The sequence below is a fragment of the Adiantum capillus-veneris genome, chromosome 23 (genome assembly GCF_014529385.1).
Source record: "Adiantum capillus-veneris isolate H3 chromosome 23, ASM1452938v2, whole genome shotgun sequence".
Taxonomy (NCBI): Eukaryota; Viridiplantae; Streptophyta; class Polypodiopsida; order Polypodiales; family Pteridaceae; genus Adiantum; species Adiantum capillus-veneris.
In genome coordinates, this window is record NC_140953.1 from 61,066,682 (window position 1) to 61,094,572 (window position 27,891).

The window sequence follows — 27,891 nt, forward strand, 5'->3', positions numbered from 1 at the left end:
GAAAAGAAGCACGATTAGATAAAAACTCTTTGCAAGGTTTCATGATTGCTTGATGAGATTCCGGGCATTCCACATCCTGCATACCAATTTTGAACCAACTGGGATAAAAGGAGCATGAGAAATCAATAGGTCCCTGAATGTGAGCTTTGTCCATGCCTTGTACTTTTGGAGTTTGAATTTGGAAGTATCCCTTTTGATAAGAGTTGCCCAATAAGAGGTTGAAGCTCTGAGTATCCATTTAGCTGCAAGCCTGGTGGAAATCTTTAGGAAAACAGCATGTGTCCCAAGCAACTCTGGCAATTTTCCTCTGGTCCATTTCCCGACCCCATAGGAAGTTCCTTGCGAGGGCAATGTTCTGTTGCATCTGGCACATTTTGTTGTTTCATGTAGAATCATTCTATCTTAAAAAGCCAAATGAATGGGTGGGGAAGCTATACTTTTTTTTGAGGTTCGTTGGCAGCACTACGCTGTCCCTAACATGGCAGCGTCTTCGTTGGAGCTGTTGGCGAGGAGCTGGCGGCAGCAGGCGAACCCACTTCAGCAGTCCTTCTCTCTACTCCACTCCAAATCGTTGACAGGTCTCTGCACCTCTACACTTGCCCACTCAAGAAGCTCCAGCCGTGGGATTTCATCCTCAGGCAAGAAGGCCCTATGCATGCCTATGCAAACTGTCGCAGCTGCGAGTGCTGTTGCTATCGAGACTCCATCTGCCAATTTGCAATTGGGTATCCTTGTTTCTATGCTTGAGATGCCATCGTGTTCTGAGTAATCAGCATTTGTGTTGCAAACCATCGAGAGAGTGTCATGTGGGCATGTGACTGCGATGTGTTATTGTTCATGCTACTACCTCGTTGCTGAATTCTTTGTTTCTGCTAAATGTATGTGCAGAATTTTGGTTACATGCTTTGACCTTGTTCTTCATATTTGCCCAGGGCCTCCTGAGTCAACACCCACATGGCGTGCTAGCCTTGACTTCAAATGGATACGAGAAAACAGAGATGCCATTGCCCAGAATATTCAGAATAGAAACACAATTGCTGATGTTGACCTGGTAGTGCAGCTTTACGACAAGAGTATGGCTTTAAACCAGGTAAATGCTTTTTGATCTTATCTTCCTTGTTTTCTGCAAAACGTTGATGATCAACTGGCTTTGAACCTTTGGGATCAACGTTCAGAAGATTTGTTTGCAAGCACCTCCTTGATTCTTGGTAAGGGAAGAACAACTGATTTTGTTTCTCTTTAGGTGGCTCATTTCTGATATCCCACATTTTTTCTTCGTTTTGGTCATTTTGGGGTCTACATATGTCATTTGGTCTTTTTTTTTTCCTTCAAGGTGGGGATAGGACTATCAATGAATCACTCATTCCGTATGATCTCTCTCTCTCTCTCTCTCTCTCTCTCTCTCTCTCTCTCTCGTGCGAGCCGAGAGGAGCAATTGGAGTGGGGAGATTGGAGCTCAAGAGAGGGGTGTAAAAGTAGTTTTTGTGGAGCAGCTTGGGAGAAGCAAAGTGTGTGGACCGGCTTGGGAATTGGTACGGCAACCTTTTTGGAGTGCGAGACGATACAAAACCTAGATCTTGCAACCCCCCCCCCCCTTGCTGGAGCGCCAGCGACAAAGTGAAAGGCGATAACTATGCCCATTGGAATTTGATTATGCGAGACTGGCTCTCACGGAAAGGCTTATGGGACATTTGCCAAGGTTGATTGGTTCAGGAGACTCTCTCTCTCTCTCTCTCTCTCCCTCTCTCTCGTGCTCACTCTCCTTGGTCTCTACGCTTTCGCATTGTCGACTTTGACAATACCATCAAGCCCACACTAGTACGCCTGTATTGGAAAAGCTGCCAAGGGCCTAGAGTCCAACCAAGTGTGGTGATCACACAAGATGTCTCACAAATGGGATTCAAGTCCTATTTATAGGACTTCATAACCAAAGGCCATGTTCACACTGACCAAACATATTGCAGGCGACCATTCTGATGTCTAGGGACGTAACATTTTGGTTTCGCACCGACTATTCCACGAGTGATCGATGAATCAGTAGGTTGAAAATGGTGCTGCGTAGATTGCACAAGAGGGGAGTTACTCTGCTCCTTTGTCACAGGTTACCTCGATGAAATGATGAAATAAAGTTACTGATTTCTTTTGAGATTTTAGGGATACTAATGCCTGACAATATTCTTCTGGATGACTTTATATAAAGAAGTACTTTGAAATGGGAATTTCTAAAAAGAATCTGTTACATGTGTTCTCTCATGTGTGTATTGTTTGAGTGCATGTTTGAAAGACGAAATGTCTGTAGCATTTTGTCTTGGGGTGATGTGGATATGATAGTAACGAGATTTAGTAGATCAAGACACCCATGAAAAGATCAACGTGGTCTAGATGTGATTGCTAAATAAGTTATAATGATCATGATTCTCATTTAAGATCTCGATGGGGATAGTGATATGAATGTTTAGTGATTGTCATCTTCGTGCAAGTGTTGGATATAAGTGGTCTAGTATATCCGTACGTAGAGTCGGTGTTTGTTGAACTAGTTTTTGTCCTATGTGTGTTTTGTAGGTGCAATCGAGTGCGATTACAATTCTTTCAAGAGGGAGGCATGTCACAAGGTGATAACGTTTAAATGATGGAGCCTGGACAGAAGGGGCTTAAATCTCTCAAAAAGAAGCAGAAGACGTACTAACCAACTTGAAGGGTCTTGTCGAGGGGCCCAAAGGGGTTAGAGCTAAAAACCTAACCTGCCTAACTTATGGAACCTGGCCGAGGGGCCTAAAACCTTTAAAAATAAAAAGTAGGACCCTCAATTGCGTAAAGATTGATGACATGGCAAGGTTGTACGCATCTTCGCAAAATTTGATAGATGCCGACGTGGCATGCTGTAGGGACAACCCATGGGGCACTAGCTTTTGGAGCACCAGATGCTTGTAGACTCATGCTTGTCACGTAATTGCTTTTGGGCACGGCCAAGGGCCTTAAGAAAGAGTGCTAGGGCCTCTTCTCCATGAAGATTAGCTTGGGAGCTTGCCAGAGAGAGGGTCCTTGAACATTGTACTTGTTGAAGCTTAGTAAATAAATAAATACCGAGAAGGGACGCTAGTCTTTGGGGCCAATGCTTTTGGCCGGCGCGGAACTCCGCCGTGCCGCGTCGACTCTCTCTCTCTCTCTCTCTCTCTCTCTCTCTCTCTCTCTCAGTTTGTTCAGTTCTAGTTTCTCTCACGTGTGTTGCTCTAGATCTTTGGCTTGGAGGGACCCTCTGACATTGTACTTGTTGAAGCTTAATAAATAAAGAAATAATGAGAAGGGGCGCCAGTCTCTGGGGCCAAAGCTTCTGGGTGCGGAACTTTGTTGTGCCATCTCTCTCTCTCTCTCTCTCTCTCTCTCTCTCTCTCTCTCTCTCTCTCTCTCGCGCGCGCGCGCGCTCTGCAACCCCCCTGCCCTGCTCGCGCTGCACCCCCCCTTGTCTTGCGCGCGTTGCACCCCCCCCGCCCCCCCTGCTCGCCCTGCCTTGCATCCCGCTCTGCTCGCTGCCCTGACCTGCGCGCTCCCGTATTACCCTGCTTGCAGCCCACCCCCCGCATAACCTGCAACGCATCCCCCACCCCAACCCCGTTTTCGCGTTTTTCGTTTTTGCATTTTCCGCGCCCATCCCCACAGCCCAGCAATTTCCAACGATTTCAACCCCAACGATTTCAACCCCCTCCCCCCCGGCAGGTGCATGTTTCCACGCGACTTTTTCCAAACAGCCTCCTAAGCCCTGCAGGAAAAGAGTGAAGGCACGCAAATTCAGAAATTTACAGAATTTGCAAAATCTCAAGAATTTACAGAGCTTGCAGAAATTGCAGAATCGGCAATTGCAGAAAGCGGGAATTGGTAGAAATTGTAGGAAAGGCAAAAACGTATGCCATGTATGCTTAAAGTGGGGAGAACATGTATGCATAGTGCGGGGCATGTAGGGCCGTCTCCTACTACCATCGCAAATTCCCCTCTCGTTTTTTGCGGCGACCAAGCATGCGGAAACAAAATGACAAGCTTGACCCTAAATGACAAGCTTGACCCTTTAGAGGATGCAGTTAAAAAATGCAAAGAATAAATGACCGAAACAATTAACAAGATCAACCGCAACTTACTTGGCACAATAAAAATGCTCGACGAACGCGTGTTGGCCCAAGAAAGCAAGATAGCTACATTGGGAGATCGGGTGACGGTCCAAGACGAAGAGATTGCGTCACTCAAGAGGGAGCTCGCAGAGGCACGATCACGAAATACACTTGAAGAGGGAGAATTGCAACCTTGAGTAATAGAAGAGCTAAACATGATCAAAGAGCAAGTGCGAGCCATCAAAGAGGGGGATGAGCAACACAAAGAAATGACGACCTCTTGGGTGGACGTTATTACAAAGACCCAGCAGAAGGCAGATAAGGCCGAGAAGTGGATTGAGGTTGCCAAGAAAGGGAAAAGCAAGGAAACAACTACGTCCACACCCACCATCATTAACTTGACTCTTGAAGAGGAGCAAAGACGGCGTGTGCGCTCTCTACATGTGAGGATTTGCGGTCTTAAAGATAAAGATAATGTGGACGAAGAGGTAAAAGAACTCATGGCTTTGATGGGGATTCATGAGCCGATGCAGTCAAGAGCTTGGAGAGTGGGCAACAAGAAAAATGGGAGCAAGGGGGAAACCTCGAAAGAAAGAGCACTCATCCTTCGTTTTCCCTCCATGGAAGCGAAGAAGGACTTTTTGAAGAATAGACCAACTCTTAAAAAAACGGGCATCTTCCTCGGGGATGACCTTACCCTCTCACAGATAGCTCATATGCAAGAGGTAATGCCAGAGATTAGAGCGGCAAGGGAAAAAGGTAAGATTGCATTTTACCGAGATGGAAGAGTGGTGATATTGGAGCCACGCTCCACATGACGGTGTGAGACCTATGGGACCACACTCAAAGTTGCTACCTGGAATTGTAATGGATCTATGCGTCTAGATGTGGGTGCTTTTGAGGAAAGTTTTAGTGGGAGAGATCATCTTCTACTCTGAGACACATCAGGCCCCTGGGCAGTCTATGCCTCACATTAGTGGGTACAGATGGGAGACCGCATGTAGACAGGAGACACGATCAGAGCACAGAGGGCGGGGCTCAGGTGGAGTGGCAGTGTTATTCAGGGAGGAGTTGCAGCCATTGATACACATAGCTTGCAGGGATGAGCAAGCTAGGTACATGTGGGTGAGATGAGAGCAGAGACAGGCAGATATCTTTACATTGCTATTTGCTACTTTCCCCCGAGTACGTGAGTGTACAGTCCCCCCTTTTCTATTGTGGATGATGACATCTGGGAGTTCTCTAGAGATGGTGACATCATCATTCTAGGGGATTTCAATGCTGGGATTGCTCATCATCAGACAGTTTTTTTGATACTTCAGAAGAGATGCTAAGAGAGCTGGATGTTGCAGAGACAGGCCTATCCAGACTATCACATGATGGGGAGCATACTGAGTATGGACGACACTTGATAGACATGGGGACTGCACATGGATTGGTCATCTTGAATGGCCTACAGAGGTTTCCCGCTGCGGGGGGTTTTACATGCTTTCCACACAGACATGGAGCTAGCACAGTGGATTATGTCATGGCACAGCCGAGTCTCATCTCTAGTATCCAGGACCTCACAGTTGGACCTAGACCTATTGGTGTGGCAGTGGACCATGCTCTTATGTCGCTGACCATATCTTTCAAGTTTAGTGTAGCACACAGGCCATAGGTGGCAGCTCCTACTCGCTACACCTTCACGCGGGAGACGGACTCTGTATACATAGATGGGATCTACAGACGCTTGTGTACAGAAGAGCCAGGGCGACCTTTGGAGGAGCTTACTACTATATTGACGCAGACGTTACATGACGCAGCAGCAGAGGCATACCCACACACACAGCCTGAGCAGAGACGTCGTTTTGGGAGCATGCCCCAGAACAACTGGTATGATGAGGAATGCCGAGAGACCAGAGCTAGACTTCAGAGGGAGGTGCTTTTGGGGGACATCACTCATAGATTGACTTCTGACGACTAGTGCGGTGGAAGAAGAGGGCATTTTTGGCTCGCCTAGAGTAGGATCTATACCAGCTATTCTTGAGTCAGGACTCACGTGAGGCATGGCGGCTCTTTCATGAGCACTCCTCTCCCCCTGCCATTACCTCCACAGAGGCTTGGGGCCGATATGCGTCATCTCTGCACATAGTTCGTGGACAGCCGCCCCTTCCCGACCCCCCCGATCCATGCCCCCACACATGTGCTTTTTTCACCGCTGAGATGGTGAGGAAGGCCATTGACAGGATGAGGACTGGGAGAGCATACGATCATGATGGTTTAGTGGCTGAGCACTTCATGCATGCCAGAGATCTACTAGCAGAGCTACTAGCAACTAGTTATGTTTAACCGTGCCATGTGTGAGGGCTTGCCTGATACTTGGAGCCTATCAGAGCCCTATCTACTATTGTACCTATCTTCAAGTCAGGAGACCCTATGGAGCCTGGGAATTATCGCACTATCATGATCGGACACACATTGGCACTGTTGTATGCATCCTTTCTTGAGCAGCAGCTGAGTAGATGGGCAGAGAGGAAGGGATACGCGCAGCCGGGCAAGCAGGATTCATGAGAGGTTTTTCTACTCTTGACCATATCTTGACACTCAGAGCAATCATTGAAGAGGGCAGATCACATGGGAGACGGATCTATTGCAGCTTTGTGGACTTCCGCAAAGCATTTGACACCGTACCCAGAGCCAGATTGATGCGCAGATTACAGGAGATGGGAGTACCCACAAAGCTCATTTGGGGGATCATGGCACTGTACAAGTCAGTAGTGGGGCATGTACGCACCTCAGAGGGCCTATCTACAGCGGTTCACTCCACTATTGGGGTGAAGCAGGGTTGCCCGCTCTCTCCTACTCTGTTTGGTATGTATGTGGATGAGGCTTCTGACTACATTGAGAGTGATGGTAATAGAGGTGAACAACTGGCAGGAACATGGATCCCACTATTGTTATATACTGATGATATTGTGTTGATCTCCGACTCTCCAGAGGGGATGCAACGTCACTTGGATGCTTTGCATAACTTTGCCTATGAAAGTGGTTTGTCTGTCAACCTTGGTAAAACCAAGGTCATGGTATTTAATACGACCCCACAGTGGATCAGGAGGTCAGCGCCCACATTCACATACGGCCAGGAGACGGTGGAGTATACAGATGCTTACACCTACCTTGGAGTGGTTTTTAGTGGACCAACATTTTCATTGAGAAGAGCAGCAGAGACTAGATTGACCAGAGCCCATGCAGCATTGGGTAGATTGGAGAGGATCATGAATGTGTTCACATGTTCAGTTTTAGGAGCCTCGGATGAAGCTTTGGCTCTTTGACACCCTGGTGGTTTCTGCATTGCTCTATGGAGCTGAGATTTGGGGACCTTCATTGGACCATCATGGGAGGACAGGTCGCACTTGTGGATGGGGGGACATGGAGAAGCCACTAGTCTTTATGATCTCACGGCTCATTAGAGCCAAGGCTTCAGTACCACGTGCCATTATACGAGCAGAGCTAGCTGCCCCCCAACTAGTGGTTGAGGCGCTCACCAGATCCGTCTCCTTCATACACCGCATCTGGGAACTTCCCAGAAACAGATATGCCCGCCTTGCACTTGAGTCCTCTCGACAGTTAGCCATGCAGGGAGATACAACATGCTGGTATGGAGAGATGACATCATGGTTTCAAGCGCATGGGTTCAGCATAGACAGACTGCCACCCTTCCAGTACTCACTGAATGCACCCTCTTTGACTCTCACACAGTCCGAGATTACCAGGCTCATCCGCCAAGACCTGACTCAGCTAGACATCAGGAGGACATGGATACAGCCAGCGCAGGAGCTAGGCACGAAGATGGCTTTCTACAGAGAGCATCTTCTCCAACTTACGGAGGGCGGTTTTGTGACGAGACCTAGATACATGGACACCCACTTGTCTCATGGGATACAATGTGCTACTGGCCAGATACGCACATCTTCACACCAGCTGCAGATCGAGACTGGGAGATATAGCAAAGTACCTGCAGAGGCCAAGACATGTCTCCTATGTGACCTGGAGCCTGAGACAGAGTTGCACTACACATGCCACTGCCCCGTCTACTACGAGATACGCGGCCGCTCCCACTGCTTGTTCAGAGAGGGCTTTGGACCACTCTCCAGAGTCATGCGGTACGAGGATAAGAGATGCTTGGGTCTGTTTTTGCTCAAGCTGCGCAGACACAGAGAGTGCGCAGACACAGAGAGAGCCTGATGAGAGGAGAGGTCAGCCAGTCTTAGAGACGGATCACAGACTTCTTTAGAGCAGACACTCGACACCCGGAAGAGCTACTACCACAGGAGAGCTCGCCGCCTCACACTGGAGGGACACTGATTGACCGAGCGACCGAGCTAGGGAGATCCAGATGCCCACGACTGCGGAGGACTACACAGCATCGACGGAGGTTGCATCAGAGGATTCGGATCACTTTGGCCCAGCATGCACGACGCCCGGTCAGGCTATTGACTATGGAGGAGATTGATGAGATCTGCCAGCGACCGATGCTGGATCTTTTGTGATGTGTGATTTAGCTATCCCACCTAGCTAGATCTTTTGTGATCTGTGATTTAGCTATCCCACCTATTTGCTTAGATCACACCTGGCTGTTTTAGATTCCATAGCATTTTATTCTATCATTTTGTTTTGTCATTTTTGTTACTCTGACTTTGTATTAGATCCACCACATTGTAACTTTCTGGTCTCATAGGTCATTCTGGCCTTCTGAAGACGTTAATATAACATTTCATTTCATTTAATTTCTCTCTCTCTCTCTCTCTCTCTCTCTCTCTCTCTCTCTCAGTTCTGTTCAGTTGTTTCAGTTTGTCTCATGTTGGTTGCTCTAGATCTTCGGCTTGGAGTGTCCAAGTCTATTATAGGCCCAAAAGACTGACGCCCCTTCTTTATTCTTATGCTGTCACGTGCACAGCTAACCCTATGTGCATGTGGTGTCACAAAGTGATGACGTGTCTGCCCGAGAGCATGCGAGAAACCCTAACCCTAACCCTAACCCTAAAACCTGTCCTAAACCCTAACCCTAACCCTAACCTTAGGAGCAGCGCTTTTCCAGCTTTTGAGCGACGGATTTGTGGCTGCTTTTCCCTACGCTTTGGGAGAGAGAAAAAGCCCCTCTTTGCTTTATTTTAGCGAGAGAGAGAGAGAGAGAGAGAGAGAGAGAGAGAGAGAGAGAGAGAGAGAGAGAGAGAGAGAGAGAGAGAGAGAGAGAGAAACTCCCGCTTTATTTTTACAAAGCTTTTGAGCTTTTGATTTTCAGCTTTTGGGCTCTACTTTTGGCATCCCTTGTAACCTTTATATAGGTGGGTTGGCCTCTCACAACTCAGAGCATCTGAACGCAGAGTCTGAGTGTGAGCGCCTGCCCGCACTCTTGTACTTTGAACTCAGATTAATACAAAAAGAATACCGAAAGGGGCGCCAGTCTTGGGGCCAATATCTCTAGGCACGGAACTCCGCCGGGCCAGTGCAAATCTATTGTGATTTGTGAATTGTTTTGAAGTGGTTATTTGGTGCTGTCGTGATTGATTCTTGACTAGGAGAGTCCAGGCCTGTTACATGTGGACAAGCGTTCCTACTTCTAGGGTTTAGGTAGCCTAGGAAGTGTTCTGGCACTTTTGTGAGCCTGCACGTAGGGCCTGTATGTAGGACGTACATGTCCAGGCACTTAAGAGTAGCTGCATACCCTCTGATTGCACAACCCATAGCATTAGCATCATGATCAAGTACCCAGTTTTGCAGTTGCATATGAACCATCTCTTATGGCACTTATTTATTAATAAGTGACTTTATTAATTTACCAAATCGTGGGCTGAATGTGGCACTGCACGACCCAGCATTTGCCAGTTATAAAAGGAGGCATAAAAGGAGACAGAGGGCGCCCAGTAGAAGCAGAAGAGGCAGAGACAAGCTTCTCCTTAGCAAGACTAGCAAGGCCAACATTTTTACTCCAGCAAGGACCAACGTTTTGTAGACAGAAGACCTGCGTTTTCAGATCAGCCCGTAGCCTCGTCGAACCGCTCCCATCCGATAGCAGAACCTCGCCGCAGACTCCCTATCGTAGCAGATCAGCTAGCGATCAGTTTCAGCCCTAAGAACAGCCTAGCGTTTTGTTGGGAGAGGGGGAGACCGGTTGCTTGGACAATTCAACAATTCCTCACAGACATCACCATCAACATGTCACCTTCTCTCCCAAATCCAAGTACACACACACACACCTAGACTAGACAACACACACACACATACACACACAAAGAGCATAGATTTGACAAGGACAATGTAAGTGTGACAAACTGATGACGTGGCAATGCCCGGACACACACACACACTGACTGGCTACTATTCGAAAGCTTGTGATTAGCGTTGACTGGTTGACGTGGCAGCTGTACGTAATCCCGCGATACGCGCTGACTGCTGACGTGGCTGTACGGATTTCCGCTGATCGCGCTGACAGTGCTTACGTGGCAGTGCGTACGGATTTTCCTCACTCTGGAGGGCATCTGGACGCAGAGTCTGAGAGCGAGCACCTGTTGGTCAGTTGTACTTTGCTCAAAGATTAATATAAAAGAAATAACGAAAGGGACGCAAGTCTTTGGGGCCAACATCTCTTGGCATGGAACTATGCCGGGCCGCATCGACTCTCTTTTGATCTGTGAAGTATTTTGAAGTGAATCCCTACTGTGTCGCGGTAGAATCTTGACTTGGGGTGTCCAAATTTGTATCAGTGGTATCAGTGGTATCAGGGCCAGGTTAAATTTTTTGAAGCTGACCAGTACACGAGGGACTGTCACAAGGCGGGCACCACGTGCCAATAGAAAAGAACAGACTGAACAGACTTTTAGCACTTCAATAACAACTGAACTGAGAGAGAGAGAGATGACACGCAACACGGAGTGGCGGAATTCCACCCCAAAGAGTATTGGCCCCAAACCTTGGCGCCCCTTTCGGTATTTCTTTATATTGCATCAACACAGTACAAGCCGGTACTCCAGACTCTGCACCTTCTCCAGGAAGCATGCCAGAGAATGAGCCCTAAGCTCATATTTAAAGGCCCTTGGCCTAAAAAGCAATTACAGTGAAAAGCCTTCAAAACTCAAAAGCTCCTGGTCCAAAAAGCAATACCAAAAGCTGCCAGCTTTTCGTAAATCGCACTGGTGTCCGTACAACAGACCACGTGTCAGCCCGCCATGTCAGCAAATCAGGGTAGGGTTAGGGTTTTTGATTTTAGGGTTTGGGTTTCGGACATAATTAGGGTTTCTGATTTTAGGGTTAGGGTTTCAACAGAATTAGGGTTTAGGGCAGAATTAGGGTTTTTGATTTTAGGGTTAGGATTTCAGCAAGATTAGGGTTTTGGGCAGAATTAGGATTTTTGATTTTAGGGTTAGGGTTTCAGCAGAATTAGGGTTTTGGATAGAATTAGGGTTTTTGATTTTAGGGTTAGGGTTTCAACAGAATTAGGGTTTCGACACGTTAGCAGTTTGTTACATCTCCCCTTCTTGAAAGAGAGTAATCGTCCGCGATTACAACATATTTGCAAAACAACTCAAGTTAGCTCAAAAATTTTCAAGGGACATTTCGAGGGACAATCAATTTGCTCTTTTTATTAAGGAATTAGCTTCTCCTTTCTGCTCTTTTGATCAAGGAGTTAGCTTCTCCTTTCGGCTGTTTTGATCAAGGAGTTAGCTTCTCCTTTTGTCCAGATCGGAACTCTTGATATTCCGGCATAGGAAAATTGGCCATCACACCCAGACCGTACTGATCTTCCACGGGTGTCTTGATGCACTAAAATTACATACCCAGGCAATCTCATCCAATTAGAAATATTCAGTGGTTGGCACATCACAATGCAACACAAATGCTTGCATATGCATGTTACAAGACATAGAAACATAAAGCTGCCGATGAACACTTCTCCCGCATAACTTAACAAGGTCCGGGCCGGGAGATATTCAACGACTCCCTCATCATTCCTCCCGCATAACCTAAAAAGATCCGGGCCGGGAGATATAGAGGCCTTTTACAACCAAACGCCCCCCCAGATTGCAGCTTGCGTCGTTTGGAGGTGCCGAGAGTAACCACTGCTCAGACTTCTTAATACTCCTCCCGCATAACCATCCAGATCCGGGCCGGGAGTCACAACAACAATTATTTTACAAGCATACAACCAAATGCTCCCCTGGCATCAGCCTGCGTCGTTCGGAGGTTTTCAAACATACAACAAAACGCTCCCCAGGCATCAGCCTGCGTCATTCCGAGGTTCAAACAATACCAAAACAGTATTTCTCACTTCTCCACCCGGGAGTAAAATCACCAATCATTGAAACCAGTATCAAACCAGAGTCAAACAATTCAAATCGGCACCAAAACAGGTTTAAAACAGATACCATCCATTTCAAACAAATTCTAAACAGGATCACCAAACGAGATCAAACAGAACTTAAACTTAAAAAGCAATCTCGACATCAGTCGAGCTCGAAAAGTTGACTGACTTTCTATCCTGAAACCTGCACCAAAAATTAGGGTTAGGTTTCTTCCATAAGGTCATAGCCAAGCACAACATGGTCCATCAGCTCTTGGACAAATAGTGTTTCTTTGGTGGCTATGGTAGTCCCAAGATAGCAATCACACTGGATCTCCTGCTCGTGAAGAGACATCTACTGGGAGATATCGAGAAATTTCAAGTTATAATCTGCTAGCATTTCCATGGCAAGCATTTCAGGATTCCCCACTCTGCCAGAAGTTGCACTCCCAAGGAAGATGTCAGAAACCATATAACTTCGGACGAAATTTTTCTTGAAAGCTTGCTAAGTCCTTGGAAGTGTGCGGCTTGGTAGCTATAGACATCAACATGTGCATGGCACTGTCTCTGAGAAAAGCAGCAGCTCGAAATAAATCTTGGATCCTTCTCTTGCAAGTGATCTTAATGGCTTATGCCCTGTAAGACATGTGCGGTGAAGACGGGAGCGCGCTCGATGCGCGATGAAGTAAGGGTGGGAGTGGCTATTAACTCCGGGTTGGAGGGCGAAGATACCTCAAATAAAAATTCCAATAGCTCTGTCTGCTCTTTTGTTGGACTGGTATGCTTTCAGAAAAGCACACGCCTGAGGCTCTGATACCACTGTCACAAGGCGGGCACCACGTGCCAATAGAGAAGAACAAACTGAACAGACTTTTAGCACTTCAATAACAACTGAACTGAGAGAGAGAGAGAGAGAGACGACACGCGACACGGAGTGGCGGAATTCCACCCCAGAGAGTATTGGCCCCAAACCTTGGCGCCCCTTTCGGTATTTCTTATATTGCATCAACAAAGTACAAGCCGGTACTCCAGACTCTGCATCTTCTCCAGGAAGCATGCTAGAGTGAGCCCTAACCTCATATTTTAGGCCCTTGGCCTAAAAAGCAATTACAGTGAAAAGCCTTCAAAACTCAAAAGCTCCTGGTCTAAAAAGCAATGCCAAAAGTTGCCAGCTTTTCGTAAATCGCGCCGGTGTCCGTACAACGGATCACGTGTCAGCCCGCCACGTCAGCAAATCAGGGTTAGGGTTAGGGTTTTTGATTTTAGGGTTTGGGTTTCGGGCAGAATTAGGGTTTCTGATTTTAGGATTAGTGTTTCAGCAGAATTAGGGTTTTTGATTTTAGGGTTAGGGTTTCAATAGGATTAGGGTTTCGGGTAGAATTAGGGTTTTTATTTTAGGGTTAGGGTTTCAGCAAAATTAGGGTTTCGGGCAGAATTGGGTTTTTGATTTTAGGGTTAGGGTTTCAGCAGAATTAGGGTTTCGACACGTCAGCAGTTTGTTACTGGGACTTGGACATTGCTTTTGCCAAGGTCCGGGAGGCTTTAGCAAAATCTTAGGAACGACATAAGAAGGCAGCAGATCGACATCGCTGAGATTTGAAATTAAAGGTAGATGATTGGGTGCTCTTATGTTTTGAGAAGGCATGCCTAAGAAAACGAAAAAGAAAGAAGCAGCTTGTTCCAAAGCTTAGCATGAGATATTATGGCCCTTTCCAAATAAAAGAAAAGTTAAATGATGTCTCCTTTTGACTCAAGCTGCCTGATGCTTGGAAGATTAACAATGCATTCCATGTGAGTTTGTTGAACCCTTTTAAAGGTGATCTGCCAGTTAATGGGGGAGCCTGATGAGCAACCCGAAGTGGAGGAAACCGAGGAGATACTGTTCGAGAACAGATTTTGGCACACAAAGAAAGAAAGATGAAAGGTAAAGTGATTCGGCGGTTCTTAGTTAAATTCAAGAACTATCCCGCATTGGATGCGAAGTGGATGGAAAAGGAGGACCTAGTTAAATTCAAGAACTATCCCGCATTGGATGCAAAGTGGATGGAGAAGGAGGACCTAGCAGATACTCCTTAGATTTTGGAACTTTGCCTTGAAGCATTCGGTTTAGCATAGTCTACTCCGATAGAACCCCGAATTCAGCAAGGGTGAATCTAGTGCAGTGGGTTTGCACAAGAGGGGGGTTACTCCGCTCCTTTGTCAACAGATTATCCCGATTTTTGAATAAGGTCATCGATGTCCCCTTTGGGTTTCAGGGATACTAATGGGTTGACCAGTAATTTGCTGTATGACTTTATGACATGGAATTTCCGAAATTGAATATGATTGCTTTGTACTGTCTCATTTGACTTGTTTGAATGTAGGAATCGAAAGACGAAATGACTGTAGCATTTCGGTCTCATAAATCTCTATAGACATGATCGCAATAAAGCTTAGTTAATCGGGCATGTGTGAGGTCCGGAATGGATCTAGATGCGATTACTAAATACGTTGCTGACAGTCATGGTGTCACGTGACACATCCCAACCCTATGTGTCCATGGACAAGCTATACCATAGCAGGGTTCCCGTCAGTCAAGTCAGTTTAGATTAGCAGTGATCTGGCACTTTTGTGAGTCTATTCGTAGACCGTGCATGCCCAGTCACTTAGCATAGATGCATATCCTCCGGTTGCACACAGCATGATCATCGGAATTCCCATCAGAATCCATTAGCATCAGTTAGGGGAATTTTCCAGTGCATTTAGCTTATTTTCCTATTTATTGGTATTTTCACTTATTATTTTTAAGTGACTTTCCAACAAAAGTAGGTAGGGCAATTTTGCTAAGTTAATATATAAGCAAACCCAAGTTAGCACTTTTTGGCAGAAGAGGCAGCAGGAGCTTCCCGCTCAACATGCAACTTCTCAGCAGTACCCCCCTTAGCATCAAGATCCATCGCCATCCTCTCCCAGTCCCTTGGCGTTTTTCACAGCATTACCCATCGCCTTGAAGTTACCCCCCCCTCCTGGCGACAGTTCCCTGCAGATCAGCCCCATCTGTGGCATTTTCCCGCGACCAAACCACCTCGGGCCTAAGCGTTTTTGTCCCAGCAAACTCAACGTTTTTGCAGCCCTTCACTAACGCTAGGATCCCCAGCAGACCAGCGTTTTCTTGCTGCCCATGCCAGCGTTTTCCAACCTTGAAGAGACCTGCTGATCCAGCGATTCCAGCACACAGCAGTAGCCTAAAAATGCAGCCTATGGTGTCAGCAACATCAGCGTTTTCATCTGCAGCATGACCCCCGACAAGGACCATTTATTTTCAGCCTCTATACAGCAGTAAACAGTCCATTTTCAGCCCTGAAACAGTCCAAGAAATTCAGCATCTAGAAGATCACAGTTTTCAGCCACCAAGTCGTCGTCGTCATCACCGTTGTCGTCATCGGCATAGTCCCATTGCATTAGTCCATTGCGTACGCATTGTACACCTTTGTGCAATCAAAGTAGATCACTCTCGCCGACGAGAGTGGGGCCTTCGGAGGAGGGTTTTACAACCTCTCGGTGTCGTATCTCTTCTCTCTCCTTCTCTCAGTCTCATTCACTTGCACGCACAATATGCACTCACTTTGTTCGTGATCATAGCACTCTCCATAAGACGGAAAGCTCTCTCTTTCCCTAAGAACTAAAAGGAACCTTGAGCAATAAAGATCACTAATCTTGAGAAAATACAACATTCATTCCGTTGCACCTTACATTGGTATCAGAGCTTTGGAAGTGTTCTGCATTACTCAAGGAAAGAACCACAAGATTTTTTTTTGCTTGTTGCGATCGCATGAACCCAAGTTTACTTGGGCGTGGCGATTCCTAATCGTGTTTTGTTGAAGAGTGACAAGAATCCCAAGAAAGAAGGGCTTGTCGAGCCTTCCCTTGTGTCTCTTTTCACTCGTTGAGAGCGGACCGTGCACTTAGCAGCCGGCCAATCGACGTGAGGTGGGAAAAAGCAACCTTGGTGTGAGCGCAAGGCCGCCAAGGGGTGGGCCCGCAGAAAAGGGTAGAACTCGGGTGAAGAGAAGATCCTTCTCCAACGCGATTTGCAAGCGAAAGAAACCCGCAAGAACCTCAAGATCCTCAAGAACCCAAGCACTCAAGAACCTCAAGAACCTCAAGAACCAAGTTCCTCGTGAACTCACCCGAAGCGGCATGGATACTTCGGATTCAGGTGATGAGCATGAGAGAGGCGACGAAGGATTCTCCCCACCAGGAGATTTTTCCAACCCTCCCCCTTCGCCATCTACGCCACGAGTTGTTCTCACTCCTATGGAGATGATGGTCAAGTCGATGTTGGACATGATGGCACAACAACAAGAAACGAATCGAGTTGCATTGGCACAACTCGCAAGCAAAGCAGAAGAACAAGCAGCAAAGGACCGTGCACAACAAGCCAAGGAACGCGAGCGCGATGAAAGAAACGCCACACTTGTTGCGAAACAAGAAGAAAATCGCCTTGCTCAGGAACGTGAGCGCATTGCTCTTGCCGCAAAACAAGAAGAAAATCGACTTGCTTTCGAACGCGAGCGCGATGGACGAGATGCACGAAAAGCAAAAAAGGATGCCGAGCGTGAAGCTCAAAGGGAGCTTCGCAATCAAGAATTTATTGCCAAAATCCTAGCCTCGAAGACCGAACCACCCAAAGATCGTGGAAGTTTGTCAAGTGGCGCAAGCCACAACGCGGATTCCAACCATCCAGTCACAGAAAAGTTGACTTTCAGTAAGTATGACGGTAAAATGGATGCTACAGTTATTCATTCTTGGTTGCATCAATTTAATGCTTATTTTGCGACAACTAAGAAGACAGGAAATAGCAAAGTTTTGACGGCAGCTATGTACCTTGCCGGTGATGCCATCAATTGGTACCACGCATGGCAAGAGGCACAGCTAGCCACGCACCTAGAGGCAGCCGACGATTTCACGCCCCTCTCTTTTAGTTGGGCTGATTTCCAAGACAAGCTCAAGGCGCGGTTTATGCCACCTCAGTACCTCGCACGATTGAAGGACGATCGGCACGCTCTCAAGCAAAATGGTATGCCGGTTATGTGTTTTTCTAATCGTGTTTTGCAGCTAGGTACTCAATTATGCATGTTGGATGAAGAGCGCAAAGAGGTTTTTCTCTTTGGATTGGACGAGTATATCAAGTACGATGTCGAGGTATTCGATCCAATCGATCTCAACAAGGCGGTAGCGATTGCTCTCGCACAGGAGATGAAGCACAACAAGGGAAAGCCTAAGGAAAACAAGACTTCCACAAGTACCTCGCAGACTTCTCAGAAACCTCAGAACGGTAAGAACGGTAAGAATGATAACTCTTCTAACCAATCTTCCAACAGTATCTCAACAAAGAGTTCTTCCAATGAATCTAAGGGTAAAGCTAACACAACTGCTAAACCTAAGCTTACTCCAGATGAAAAGGTAGCACAAGGAATTGTAGGAGGATACATCACTTCGGAAGAACAAAGCACTTATTCTAAAGAAGGTCGTTGTTTTCATTGTCACATAAAGGGTCACATAAAAAGAACATGTCCTAAGCTTGAATTGAATGAATCTAAAGAACCCACAACACCCACTACATCTGTCAATGCAATGAATGATAACACGATTGTGCCCAAAGTTTCTCAGGACCCTTCCATTGATGATTCTCTCATTAAATGTTATGGTCGTACGTCGGGGCACCGTTTTGTCATATTGTTTGACCCAGGTAGTATGCATGATGTGATCAGTTACTCTCTTGTTGAGAGAGCCCGCCTCGAAGTTAGTCCAAGATCTCCTATCGAGGTCTCTGGCTTTCGTCCCGGTATGGACGCTCTCATCACGGAGGAGTGACTTGATGTGCTGTTTGCAATTCAACAGACTGCCTTCACTAGAAGATTTGTTGTTTCTCCTCTCTCAGGATGTGATATGATTTTAGGCATTAAGTGGTTTCGTGAGAGTGATGCTGTCATAAAATTTGCGGCTAACACTATAACTCTCAATGCCGACAGTGATTCTCCTACTGTCTTTCATGGAGTGGATACTTCTTCTTCTCCATCTCTCATTGCTAATATGCAGGACAAGGTTGAAAGGATTCGAGATAAGGAGACTCTCTCAGTTTCTTTTTCTCCATAGCATGACACACAGAACTTGCATGTTTATGAGAAGCATGATGATTTGAAGGATAATGATTTGCATGATGATTTGGATGATACAGACCAGCATGATGATTTGGATGAAGCAGATGTGATTGTTCACAAGGATGAGGTGTTAGTGGATGCTTTTTCTAGCGAAGCTAACCTCATTGCAGATTCGATCAATCATGAAGAACCGATCTTGACTCTTGAGCCTTGGTCCAAAGAGTCATCACAGGAAGTATTATGTGTTCGCATGATTGATAGCACGCATTGTTCGAATGTTTCATTCGTGATCGTTTCCTGTATTTTAGTCAGCATCGTTATGTGATCCCTTTTCCTAGGCATGACGTACTGTATGTTGAGCATGTTTCTCTCATGGATGAGCACGAATGTATGGGGATTGTTCATGAAAAGCTGAAAAGTTTGTATGTAAGGAAGTCGCATTCCATGTCTCTTCCTTGGCATGACACAGTTTTCGAAAGAGCACATGATAGTATGAGCACCAAACATGGGCATTTCCATTGTGATTTGCCACAGTTGATTGATTTCGATCAAACAGAAAAGAGTCGACCTCATTGTTTGCATGTGTTTGATGAACGGGTTGTCACTCCGTCTATTTGTTCATCCACATTGCATGCACAGTCTTTAGAGAAGACAAGATTTTTTTCCTTCACTTTACATGAAATGGGTATGTTCATGGTTTTGTGTTGGAGATGGTTACAGGAATTTTCAGCCATGGAGATTCTGGAAGATGAAAGAAGCAGGACTCTCAACGAAGTTGAAGCATCGAAGGAGCCACAGAAGACTTTGAGTCGCTTTCGGCGCGGCCCAAAGAAGCAAGCGTTGCAGACCTTTATGAAGTTCAAGTACCGCACGACCCACACATCAGAGTCGCACAACCCACACATCAGAGTGGGCCGGCGAAGAGTCCCTTCCAGGATTCCGGATGCTGTTGGCGATCTCCCTTGACGCCATACAGTTCGGTACCAGTACCTCACTTTGAAAAGGAGGGGATGTCACGTGACACATCCCAACCCTATGTGTCCGTGGACAAGCTATGCCACAACAGGGTTCTCGTCAGTCAAGTCAGTTTAGATTAGCAACGATCTGGCACTTTTGTGAGCCTATTCGTAGACCGTGTATGCCCAGTCACTTAGCATAGATGCATATCCTCCGGTTGCACACAACATGATCATCGGAATTCCCATCAGAATCCATTAGCATCAGTTAGGGGAATTTTCCAGTGCATTTAGCCTATTTTCCTATTTATTGGTATTTTCACTTATTATTTTTAAGTGACTTTCCAACAAAAGTAGGTAGGGCAATTTTGCTAAGTTAATATATAAGCAAACCCAAGTTAGCACTTTCTGGCAGAAGAGGCAGTAGGAGCTTCCGGCTCAACAGGCAACTTCTCAGTAGTACCCCCCTCAGCATCAAGATCCATCGCCATCCTCTCCCAGCCCCTTGGCGTTTTTCATAGCATTACCCATCGCCTTGAAGTTCCCCCCCCTCCTGGCGACAGTTCCCTGCAGATCAGCCCCATCCGTGGCATTTTCCCTCGACCAAACCACCTCAAGCCGAATATGGTGTCGATTTCCAGGAAATCTTTTCTCGAGTGGTCAAGATGACCACACTGAGAATGTTGCTTGCTTTGGTTGCCACTTAAGATATGGAGCTTGATCAAATGGATGTCATTACAACTTTCTTACATGGTGATCTTGAGGGAGAGATTTATATGCAGCAACCTGAAGGGTTTGTGCTAAAGGGCAAGGAACATTTGGTTTGTAAACTTTTGAAAAGTCTCTATGGTTTGAAGCAATCATCCAGACAATGGTATCAAAAGTTTGATGCATTTATGCGTTCCCTAGGCTATAAGCGCAGTAATGAGGATCCATGTCTTTACGTGAAAAGACAACCCTATGGACAACTTATTATGCTTATCCTTTATGTAGATGACATACTTACTGCTGGTTATTCAAAGAAGGACATTGCTGACTTAAAAACCAAGTTGAAAAGTCAATTTGACATGAAAGATTTAGGTGAAGCCAATCACATTTTGGGTATGCGCATTACTCGTGACCGTAAGAAGAGGTTGTTGTACCTTTCTCAAAAAGAGTATGTGCACAAGGTTCTTGATCGTTTCAACATGCAGAAGGGGAAGGCTTTGAGTACTCCATCGCCTGCATATTTGAAACTTAGCAAGAACGACTGTCTCAAATCTGTTGAAGAAAAAGCTGCGATGGCTAAGGTTCCTTATGCTTCAGCTTGTGGTAGTCTCATGTATGCCGTGGTGGCTACAAGATCTGACATTGCACATGCAGTGGGAGTTGTCTGCAGATTTATGTCTAACCCTGGTAAAAAGCATTGGGATGTTGTCAAGTCGATTGTCAGATACTTGAGTGGCACTACAGATAGACAATTATACTATGGTCGTAGAGAGTCATCCATTCAGGGATTTGTAGACAGTGATTATGCAGGCTGTGTTGACAGTCGTAAATCAACAACAGATTGGATTTACACATTTGCTGGTTCTGCTATTTCTTGGAGATCCATTCTTCAAGACTGTACATCCATTTCTACCATAGAGGCAGAGTATGTTGCATTGAGTGAGGCATGCAAAGAAGCTATTTGGCTTGCTCGCCTAGTGAAAGATCTTGGATTGGAGCAGTGTACACCAGTTCTTTATTGTGACAATCAAAGTGCTATTGCCTTGGCTAACAATCCAGTATTTCATTCCAGAACGAAACACATTGATGTGCGTTATCACTTTGGTCATGAATGCCTGACAAACAAGAGCCTTGATTTAGTGAAGATTTCTACGTCAGAGAACACAGCGGATGCACTCACCAAAAGTCTCTCCAGCCATCAGTTTCAGCACTATCGTGCGACGTGAGTTGATGGGCATTGGGTGAAGCGTGGTTCTCTTCCATTTTTATGGTCTCCCACATTGACCATCAAGTCGGAGAATGTTAGGTTTAATGGCCATGTGGCCGTCCGCCCATCACTAACTGCTACTAACCCTAAGTGTACAGCTATACACTTGAGTGAGCCACTAACACAAAGTAGAGTGTGTATTGTGCTTAACTGCATAAGATAGAGAAGACAGAAAGGGGGCACACAGTGTGTGTCGGCTCTCCCCCTCCAACCTGTGTGTGTGGCTATGGTGGTGTGTGTGTGTGAGTATGTGTGCGTATTCATCTTCCTCTTCCGCTTTGCTCCCGGCTCCTCTCCTTTCGACTTCCCATCTTTTTCTCTTCTTTTGAATCAATGCCTTGTATGTAATCAAATGACTTTGATAGTTGTCTTTGTCCATAATTGCGTTTAACTTTATCAAAGACTTTCGAGCACCTTGACATTCTTTATCAAATCACCTTTTGCGTGATCTATCTTTGTTGATACCATGGACATGCTTTATGGCAAAGTATTCTTCGATACAAGAACAAACAACTATCTTGAAAGCTTCCCACTTAGTTTCCAACGGTGCGTCATTTTCATCCATAACTTTTGCTCAGCCATTTGAATATACATTGGTGCCTGTTTGAAATTCATACAAAGAGATAATATCGCTTCCCTTTGGCTAAGATTATCATGCTTAGTTGTTTCTCGGTCAATACATAAGGTCCGATGGTCTGATTCCGGGGTCCATTGGCTAAGGGTAAAACTCTTTATACGTTACATGATGGCTTCGAAGAGTAGCATATAATCAATTACACTATCCCCATTGTGTTTTCTACATGTAAATCCATCGGTTCTACTCCACAAAGATACACCATTAGCAATGTGCATACCGGTGCTATTGCACGTGTAAACGTTAAAGAGTTACCGGGGAACGCCCCTCTGTGGGTTGTGAACGCCGACGGCGTTCCGGAGGGTTTTCATGGCCCGGAACGGCCAGATGTTCGGACAGGGATTTGGTACCAGAATGGCCAGCCCGGAACGGCAGATTTTCAGATTTATGAGCTTTATCTTGTGAGGTTCCCCCTTATTAAATGCCCTTCCCCCCACCCCTTACCTTCACAGTGCACACAAGCTTTCAAGGGTCAAAGCTCAAGGTCTACCCTCTCGAGTCTGGAGTCTTGACTCTCAAGCTCTAGCCTCGTTAGTCTAAACTCTAGACTCTAGAGTCGACAAGGCTCTCTCCCTCTCCCCCTCTCTCTCAAGCTCTCTAGAGTCTCCCTCTCTCTCAACTTTTAAGCTCTCTCTCTCTCTCTTCCCCCGCGTCCCTCCCCTCTTAAGCTTTCAAGTCTATACGACACACGTTGGCCGTAGCAAGGTTGAATGGTCTTCAAATCAAGTTTCTTGTGAGTATTAGAGTCAAAAGACTTTTGACACTACTATTATTCAATCACACAGAGCTTAAAATTGCATTATTTGGGTGTTTTTATGCCTCCCGTTCCGCGCCGTTCCCGTTTCGGACCCCTCACCGTTCCCATGTTCCGCGGGGGATCCTGTCGCCGTTTCCGTTCTGCGTTCCGGGTAACTATGGTAAAAGTAACTTTTCATAGTGATCCGGCTCTTTCTCATCCATTGTAGTACGATCATGCAAGTGAACTTTCTCCAACTCCCTTAAAATGTATGGCATATCAAATTGTTGAGTATCATGTTGCAATGTTTTTGTTCGAGCTTTCATATCCCCAAAGACAATAACATTACCTTTGTCTTTAAAATAAGCAATTCCTCCTCTAAACCAAAAAAATTACAATATCTTTGCCTTCAAAATAAGCAATGTTCTTCTACAAATAAAAAAATGGTCGATCTCTATCTATGCAAGCATAAAAGGGGGAATCATGAGGAGGAATGTAGCAACCGGCTACAAAAATGAGTGCTCTTTTTGGTGTCAGAATTTGAGCCATACATAATGTTTGTGCTTGTCATCTCTCACAATTGATACTAAATCTTCCAATCCTTTCTTAGTCATATATGCTACCCCTCCTTATCCTCTTCGTTGCTTGAGATTCTTTGACCACATCAATGAATATGCATTGTAATCCTCCAACCGGTTAATCCTTTGTGTATTATGCTCGCAAGTTTCAACAAGAAGTATAACATCGGCTTTGCTTGTTAGTTCATCTATGTCAACCCCCACATTCCATGGGTATCCATTGCAATTCCAAAAGCATAATTTTAATTGTAACTGGGCCTCATAGGTCACGCATTCCTATTTGCTTGAGGGACTTGCCTCCTTGGGCACGTTTTTTTAAAGAGAGATCTCCTTGTTTTTTTGTATTTCTCTCCTCATATGCCTTGCGACGCATATTTTGTTGCTTAATAGTGCGATCTTCACATACAAAACATTTTGTATCCCTCAAATAGTCCAACTTATCAAGGATAATCTTTCGTTTGGTGTCATCCGGCATGGTGCATACAATTGGACGTTCTCCCGAGCGAGGAGCTCCTTGCTTACCCATTCTATGTGCTCTGTAAACCATAACTCTTGACATGCCAAAGTGGGTTTTGAAGAAATCTTCAATAAAAATGGAGAGAGAGAGAGAGAGAGAGAGAGAGAGAGAGAGAGAGAGAGAGAGAGAGAGAGAGAGAGCGCTTGCAGGAAGTGGCAAAGTTACGGACGGATCGTAATCGTGTTGCTAATGCAATGAAAGGCAAATTGGAACCTGACAAAAGACAAGAGCTGGTTGAAGAAGGTAAGTAACGAGTGCAAACGTATTTCTTTTGAGTTTCATGTTTCTTCAGTGCTCATTTTTTGATTCTTAAGTGGTCTAAGCACTAGAAATAGGTTGAAACCACAGGTAAGCGACTAAAGGATGTCTTAGCTGGCCTGGAAGCTGAACTCACTGTGCTGTCGGAGCAACTGCAGCGAGAAGGTCAAAAGATACCCAACATGACACACCCAAGTGTAGGTGTCGGATCAGAAGAGGCAGCGACTGTACGCAAAATGGTATGCTGTGGGTTTGTTTGAGTTTCTGACCTATATATCATGCTATGTCCTGAGATTTGCTCAGGTTGACAGGTTGGAAGCAAGCGAGTGTTTGAGTTTCCACCCAAGAATCATGTGGACCTGGGAGAATCTCTTGAACTTCTTGATTTTGAAGCTGCAGCAGAGGTATATTATGCAGGAGCTGCTTATCTGCAAGCCTCATATGTGTTCCAAGGAAGTGGTCAAGAATGTACAGTGGTCATATTATAGCCTAAGCTAGTGGTAGAATGCCAGGATGTATGGGCACGCGAAATAGATCCTATACATGATACCCTCATTTTATTTTCGTTAATTTATGTTCTCTTTTTCATATTCCCCCCCCCCCCCCCCCCCCCCCCCCCCCCCCCCCCCCCTCCCCACACCCCTGCAGCTGCAGCAGAGGTATATTATGCAGGAGCTGCTTATCTGCAAGCCTCATATGTGTTCCAAGGAAGTGGTCAAAAATGTACAGTGGTCATATTATAGCCTAAGCTAGTGGTAGAATGCCAGGATGTATGGGCACGCGAAATAGATCCTATACATGATACCCTCATTTTATTTTCGTTAATTTATGTTCTCTTTTTCATATCCCCCCCCCCCCCCCCCCCCCCCTTCGCCCTTCCTCCTCTCTCTCTCTCTCTCAGGTCAAGTGAGAAGGAACACTTGTAAAGTCAAGGCAACAAACAAACAGGATTATGTTTGTATGAAGCTAGAGCTTGTCATGTCTATCGACCTAAGCTGATCTTGGGCTTTGGGGATCAACGTATGGTGGTATTTACCTGCTATGCCTCTAAAAACTGGCTTAGATTTATGAAAGACTGCCAGCACGTCTATAGCTTGGTTAGGTTCTGTCAAGTGGTACAGTGAAGTTGGCAGATTAACAGGATAAAAGGTTATTACACAACCATATATCTTTTCTTGGTTTTTGGGCTGTGCCAGGTTCATGGTCATTGGCTTGTTTCAAAATTTCTGAAGGCCAGCATGTAGATGGAAGTCAAATTTCCATGGTGTTAGTAGATGCAAGGCTTAGCGTAGAAATCAGTCAAAATAGTATATACATTTGCAGTTTAAGCAAGACTTTGGCAAAGCTTTTTCTTTTCTTAAATATCGAAGATGTAGCCAAGACATTCTTGACCGGTTCATTTGATGGGAACCATCGTGTCCCTGATTCTGGTTGGTGCTTGAGACCTTTTGGCGTTTGGTTACTAAATAGGACTGATTCGTGGGTCCTTTTGGATGAGGTCAATTGACTATGAACCAGAAGGGAAACCATGGGAAATATTAAAACTTACAAGTAACAGTCAGGGATTGGACAAGGCTAAAAGGGACACTCTGGTTATTTTTGGCAGCTGTGGCAACAAAGATGGCAATTGTCATCAACTTTTAAACTGCTCATTTGAGGTTTCTGTTTAGAACATATAGCACATGCTAAAGGTGAAACATTGCAAATTACTCTTGTCATGCCTTGAGAGTTAGTGTTTTTTATTCGTTTGAAGCAAATCTTAGATTCATTTTTGGTGTACTGATATGAAGGTTAGTGGCACAAAGTTTTACTACTTAAAGAATGAAGGGATGCTTCTCGAGTTAGCGTTGATCAACTGGGCGCTTTCAGAGCTTGTAAAGAAGGGTTTTGTACCATACAGCACTCCTGACCTGGTCCGATCTTCTGTTATTGAAAAATGTGGTTTTCAACCTAGGGGCCTCAACACACAGGTTCACACACTCCGTCATTACCTTCCTTTCGGCGTCTTTGAAAGGAAAATGATTTATTGTCTTTTCGTTTCAATTCAGGTCTACTCCATTGAAGGCACAGACCTGTGCCTTGCAGGCACTGCTGAGATTCTTATGGGAGGTTTATACATGGACCGGATATTGACAGAAAAGCAACTTCCTTTGAAGCTAGTTGCATTTTCGCATTGTTTCCGAACGGAAGCTGGTGCAGCAGGCTCCGCAACAAGGTTCTTGGCTCCTGGTGCTTATACTTAGTTCTTTTGGCCTTGATAAAGTTATAGTCTCTTTGAGATGGTGAGAGTCTTGTCGTATGTGTTAATGGTCCTGTCTCAACCGCGTCTTGTTTTACATGGTGGGCCTTGTGGATGAGCAGGGGTCTTTATCGAGTACATCAGTTCAGCAAACTTGAAATGTTTGTAATCTGCAAGCCTGAGGATAGTGAGAAGTTCCATGAAGAGTTAATATCTATTGAGGAGGATTTCTTCTCTTCTCTTGGGCTTCATTTCAAGTGAGTTTTTCTCTTTTCTTGGCGCGCTTTTTGAGGTGGTCTTGTTTAAAGGTGAATCTTGTCTGTGACTTATCATGCTAACTGTTGTTAGGTTTGCATGGTTTCCTCGTGTTGAATGTATCTCTCATTATCTTGCTTGCAATACATGAGGCATTCACTGGGGGCTCGAGTCTTTTGAAAGTTGGATTCATCAAATCATTGTACACCTTATATGCATTTAACAGGTGCATAAAGCGTTCAATTCTGTTTTTGCTTTCAGAACTCTAGATATGCCTTCTGAAGATCTTGGAGCTCCTGCTTATAGAAAGTATGATGTTGAGGCTTGGATGCCTGGGCTTGACAGATACGGCGAAGTGAGTGGATACATCATCCTGTTGGCATCCTTTTATTGTTTGTATGTGTACTAATAAGTGGTGCTTGTGTAGGTCTCAAGTGCGTCAAATTGTACAGACTATCAGAGTAGGCGCTTGAGCATACGTTACCGTCCAGCTGAAAACGATCCTTTGACTAGTAGGAAGGGGAAACCCCCTTCTTTACGATTTCCCCACACACTAAATGCTACAGCTTGTGCTATTCCTCGAATGATAGTTGCCATTTTAGAAAACTTTCAGCAGCCTGATGGGTCAGTGTTGATACCCAAAGTACTACAATCATACATGGGTGGAAAGGAAGTAATTCTTCCCAAATCACAATGAGTTTCTTTATCCTATTGTTGCATACTCCTGGCAACAGGCATATTATGCACTCAACTCTTCTTTGAGTGGTTATCTAGCTAGCCAGAAATTTTGTTCAGCACATCGAATTGTCTAACCATCTAGAAGCTTATGGGTAAGGGCACTGCATGAATTTATCTTATGCCATGTTGATTTTGGGTTATTTTCATAATTAAGGGAGCATGTAGAAGCAGATGGTCTCTTGACAGTGCTGTTTGAACTTTGTATACCCCTTAGATGGAAAGGTAGGGAAGAGTGGATAGTTAATCGCCACCTTGCAAGGTATGCTAGTCAAACAGTCATACCAAGGTTGCCAGGTACTCTACTGATCAAGCCAAGGTTGTTTCATTTTAATTGGGTGACACCATTTATCAGAGTCCCCGCTCTTTCAGGATGCAGTAAACTTCCGGCATGGTAATGATAACTAAGGGAGATGCTTATTTTTTCACTACATTATTGCTATTA

The 27,891-nt window shown here is 45.4% G+C and overlaps 1 protein-coding gene across 1 annotated transcript; it reads left to right on the plus strand.

The window, feature by feature from the left end:
- Window positions 1–347: 347 nt before the first annotated feature.
- Window positions 348–27,619, plus strand: SRS (Seryl-tRNA synthetase). The gene is made up of 10 exons (XM_086497417.1): window positions 348–725; window positions 933–1,090; window positions 24,109–24,202; window positions 24,308–24,456; window positions 24,529–24,621; window positions 26,008–26,187; window positions 26,266–26,432; window positions 26,579–26,713; window positions 26,973–27,066; window positions 27,139–27,619. The coding sequence occupies exons 1-10, from the start codon at window positions 419–421 to the stop codon at window positions 27,406–27,408; spliced, it is 1,647 nt and encodes a 548-aa protein (XP_086353543.1). The 5' UTR covers window positions 348–418; the 3' UTR covers window positions 27,409–27,619.
- Window positions 27,620–27,891: the final 272 nt, after the last annotated feature.

What these genes read in the sequence shown, in the direction of transcription:
- SRS (XM_086497417.1), top strand. Translation starts at nt 419, where the DNA reads ATGGGTGGGGAAGCTATACTTTTTTTTGAGGTTCGTTGGCAGCACTAC. An exon ending in AGAGTATGGCTTTAAACCAG is followed by an intron (nt 1,091 to 24,108) that starts GTAAATGCTTTT and finishes GAGCGCTTGCAG; the next exon opens with GAAGTGGCAAAGTTACGGAC. An exon ending in GGCTTGACAGATACGGCGAA is followed by an intron (nt 27,067 to 27,138) that starts GTGAGTGGATAC and finishes GTGCTTGTGTAG; the next exon opens with GTCTCAAGTGCGTCAAATTG.